The sequence below is a fragment of the Cupressus sempervirens genome, chromosome 10 (genome assembly GCF_028749045.1).
Source record: "Cupressus sempervirens isolate cs-2001-9-10 chromosome 10, ASM2874904v1, whole genome shotgun sequence".
Taxonomy (NCBI): domain Eukaryota; kingdom Viridiplantae; phylum Streptophyta; class Pinopsida; order Cupressales; family Cupressaceae; genus Cupressus; species Cupressus sempervirens.
In genome coordinates, this window is record NC_143127.1 from 915,144,308 (window position 1) to 915,149,076 (window position 4,769).

The 4,769-nt window shown below is 39.5% G+C and overlaps 1 protein-coding gene across 1 annotated transcript; it reads left to right on the forward strand.

Moving 5' to 3' along the window:
* Positions 1-2,105: 2,105 nt before the first annotated feature.
* LOC149536977 (uncharacterized) lies at positions 2,106-3,966 on the forward strand. The gene is made up of 2 exons (XM_089806390.1): positions 2,106-2,137; positions 2,319-3,966. Exons 1-2 carry the CDS (start codon positions 2,106-2,108, stop codon positions 3,964-3,966), a joined length of 1,680 nt encoding a protein of 559 aa, XP_089662516.1.
* Positions 3,967-4,769: the final 803 nt, after the last annotated feature.

Below are 4,769 nucleotides of genomic sequence, written 5' to 3' on the forward strand. Positions count from 1 at the left end.
TAATACCTTAAAAGGAAATAAACATTCAAAGCTCAAGTTGTATAAAAAACAAAGTAAGCCTCTCAACTTAACTCATATGATTATTATAGGCTCCTTGTGAAAATTCATATTGTATTCATTAATTATTAATCTTCGATCTTAAACAATTATTTAACTCTGTATTCGCTTCTGGGTGTGATTGTGTATGTTTTTTAACATCAACATTTCGGATCATACTCTATGATCCATCATCAGGATGATAAAGAGAGCTAAGAAACAAAATGATATGTTGCAGACCAAGCAAAGCAATAAGAGGAGAGGGAGAGGTAGGTGGGAGTGACATGTAAATCAAGAAAAGCTACCTACTGAAGAGAGAGAAAAAACTTGAATAATAAGTTGAAAACTAAAACTAAAGAATTAAAAAAACTAATTAAAAACTAATAAGAGAAGAAAGGGAAACTAGCAAAGAGGCACTTAAGGAAAAAACCAAATAAAACGATAAGAAGAATACAAATTAGGCTATATAAATGCATAAACAGGAAGGAAAGACCAAGCAAAGAAGCAAATGGAAGGATAGGGAGAAGGAAGGACAGAATGGAGAAAGACAAAAACAAAGAGAGAGGAACAGGGATTGAAAAAATTAAAATTAAAAAATTAAAATTAAAATTGAAATTTAAAAATAAAAATTAAAAAAGACAATAAATTAATAAATTAAAGGGAAGGAGAGACAAAAAGAGTAGGAAAAAGACCAAAAAAGAGAAACCAAATATAAATATATATGTACCTTAAAAATAAAAGTCAAAGCCTGCAAAGGAAGCGATGGGGAAAGGGGAAAAAAAAGAAAAATTAAAAAATTAAAAAATTAAAAAATTAAAAAGGAATCAAAATAAGGATTAAAGAGGAAGAATAATAAAGAAGGATCAATAAATAACTAAAAAATAAAAGGATAGAAATGGAAGAAACCCGAAAAAAATAAAGGAGGAACAAAAGGAGAAAGAAAGACAAGAAGGACCCCCAAAGCAAGAAAGAGAAAAATGAGAACTGACACAAAAGATTTACAAAATATAAATTAAAAGAACACAACGAACAAGAAAGCTAAAAACTAAAAAAGATAAAACCTAGCCTATAAATCAACAGAACCGCCTGAGGGAAAGGAGGGGGTGGGGAAGAACAAGGCCAAGGAAGGAAAGGGGGAGGGAAGAGAGAGAAGGAGATTGGAGGCCGGAGGGAAAGGGGAGGACAAGGGGGTAGGGGGGTGGCAAGAAAGACGCAAGCGCTACAGAGACGAGAGAAGGAAGAGAAAAGAGAAAGAAGGGGGAGTCAATGGGGGGAACGATGGGGTCTGTTGATGGAAGATAACAGAGGGTGCCACGCTTGGCTAAGGGCCCAACCATCATCACGATTGAGGTTGGAAGGGTGGTTGAAAATTTCAATCGCTTCCTTCATCTTCCTCTTAAAATAGCTATCCTCTTTAGCGAGGATCTGAGTGTTCTCCAAACAAATGTGATGTTTGGTGGAGGAAGAATGCTCGGCTAGGGCCAATTTGTACACTCTATCATGCTTGATGTCAGCACTATGCTCCCTAATTCTTGTGGAGAACGATCTACCCGTTTCTCCAATGTACGGAGTCCCACAAGAACAAGAAACTTTGTAGACACCCGAATCAGCGAGAGCATTTCGAGAGTCTTTGAGAGGGGGCACGTGATTCCTGATAGTTGAAAGGGGTTTGAAGGCACAACGAACTCCTTTTTTGAGAAGGATTTTTGAAATTTTATGCGAGATGCCCTCAATGAAAGGAAGGATGACGAAGGGGGTAATGTTGGGCTGGGAAGGGGGGGTTCTTGGGGTGGAGTGAAACAACTTGGCTAGCTTGAAAGCTTTGGAAATATTTTGGTTGGTGTGTCCATTGAGCCTGAAGACTTTGCGAAGGTAGGAAAGCTCATCGTCAATGTTGTCCTTGTCACAAATGCGAAGGGCCCTGAGAGCCAGGGTTTTGAGCACTCCAACTTTTTGGCGAGGGTGGTGATGGGAAGAAGAATGGAGATACAAATCAGTGTGGGTGGCTTTATGAAACACTTGATGACTTAGCGAGCCTTCCGATTTCCTTGAGAGTAAAACATCGAGAAATGGCAGACGCCCATTCCTCTCCAGCTAAATGGTGAAAGAAATATAGGGTGACACCATGTTAAGATGTGCATGAAATTCTTCTAATTTTTGGAGACCATGAGGCCAACAAATGTTGGTGTCGTCAACATAGCGTTTCCACCACTTAGGCTTGAAGGGGAAGGAGTGTAAAGCCAAATCTTCGAAGTACTCCATGTAAAGATTGGCAATGATAGGAGAAAGTGGGGAGCCCATAGCTACACCATCGACTTGTTCATAAATAATATCTACAAAGTCCCAAAGATCCACAAAGCCAATGTCCCTCTCAGGCCCATTGCTGATACGATTGGCTCACCCACTTACCCTCTTGCTTCGTTCCTTGCGAAGCAGATCTCCCCTTTAGTGGGTAAGTGTGACTCTTTTATCAAAGACTCCAACCATTTTGTTGACTTCATCAAAGATGCCAAACTAGAAAATGACGACATTTTGGTCAGTTTTGATGTGGTCTCCCTTTTCACCAAGGTCCCCATTTCGGACTCCATCGAAGTTGTCAAACGCAAGGTTAATGAAGAGGTGGCCACATTAGTGGAGTTATGTTTAAGATCCACCTTTTTCACCTTCCAAGATATTATTTATGAACAAGTCGATGGTGTAGCTATGGGCTCCCCGCTTTCTCCTATCATTGCCAATCTTTACATGGAGTACTTCGAAGATTTGGCTTTACACTCCTTCCCCTTCAAGCCTAAGTGGTGGAAATGCTATGTTGACGACACCAACATTTGTTGGCCTCATGGTCTCCAAAAATTAGAAGAATTTCACGCACATCTTAACATGGTGTCACCCTGTATTTCCTTCACCATGGAGCTAGAGAGGAATGGGCGTCTGCCATTTCTCGATGTTTTACTCTCAAGGAAATCGGACGGCTCACTAAGTCGTCAAGTGTTTCATAAAGCCACCCACACTGATTTGTATCTCCATTCTTCTTCCCATCACCACCCTCGCCAAAAAGTTGGAGTGCTCAAAACCCTGGCTCTCAAGGCCCTACGCATTTGTGACAAGGACAACATTGACGATGAGCTTTCCTACCTTCGCAAAGTCTTCAGGCTCAATGGATACACCAACCAAAATATTTCCAAAGCTTTCAAGCTAGCCAAGTTGTTTCACTCCACCCCAAGAACCCCCCCTTCCCAGCTCAACATTACCCCCTTCTTCATCCTTCCTTTCATTGAGGGCATCTCGCATAAAATTTCAAAAATCCTTCTCAAAAAAGGAGTTCGTTGTGCCTTCAAACCCCTTTCAACTATCAGGAATCACGTGCCCCCTCTCAAAGACTCTCAAAACGCTCTCGCTGATTCGGGTGTCTACAAAGTTTCTTGTTCTTGTGGGACTCCGTACATTGGAGAAACGGGTAGATTGTTCTCCACAAGAATTAGGGAGCATAGTGCTGACATCAAGCATGATAGAGTGTACAAATCGGCCCTAGCCGAGCATTCTTCCTCCACCAAACATCACATTTGTTTGGAGAACACTCAGATCCTCGCTAAAGAGGATAGCTATTTTAAGAGGAAGATGAAGGAAGCGATTGAAATTTTCAACCACCCTTCCAACCTCAATCATGATGATGGTTGGGCCTTAGCCAAGCGTGGCACCCTCTGTTATCTTCCATCAACAGACCCCATCCTTCCCCCGGTTGACTCCCCCTTCTTTCTCTTTTCTCTTCCTTCTCTCGTCTCTGTAGCGCTTGCGTCTTTCTTGCCACCCCCCTACCCCCTCGTCCTCCCCTTTCCCTCCGGCTTCCAATCTCCTTCTCTCTCTTCCCTCCCCCTTTCCTTCCTTGGCCTGGTTCTTCCCCACCCCCTCCTTTCCCTCAGGCGGTTCTGTTGATTTATAGGCTAGGTTTTGTCTTTTTTAGTTTTTAGCTTTCTTGTTCGTTGTGTTCTTTTAATTTATATTTTGTAAATCTTTTGTGTCAGTTCTCATTTTTCTCTTTCTTGCTTTGGGGGTCCTTCTTGTCTTTCTTTCTCCTTTTGTTCCTCCTTTATTTTTTTTGGGTTTCTTCCATTTCTATCCTTTTATTTTTTAGTTATTTATTTATCCTTCTTTATTATTCTTCCTCTTTAATCCTTATTTTGATTCCTTTTTAATTTTTTGAATTTTTTAATTTTTTTAATTTTTCTTCTTTTTTTCCCCCTTTCCCCATCACTTCCTTTACAAGCTTTGACTTTTATTTTTAAGGTACATATATATTTATATTTGGTTTCTCTTTTTTGGTCTTTTTCCTACTCTTTTTGTCTCTCCTTCCCTTTAATTTATTAATTTATTGTCTTTTTTAATTTTTATTTTTAATTTTCAATTTTAATTTTAATTTTTTCAATCCCTGTCCCTCTCTTTTTGTTTTTGTCTTTCTCCATTCTGTCCTTCCTTCTCCCTATCCTTCCATTTGCTTCTTTGCTTGGTCTTTCCTTTCTGTTTATGCATTTATATAGCCTAATTTGTATTCTTCTTATCGTTTTATTTGGTTTTTTCCTTAAGTGCCTCTTTGCTAGTTTCCCTTTCTTCTCTTATTAGTTTTTAATTAGTTTTTTTAATTCTTTAGTTTTAGTTTTCAACTTATTATTCAAGTTTTTTCTCTCTCTTCAGTAGGTAGCTTTTCTTGATTTACGTGTCACTCCCACCTACCTCTCCCT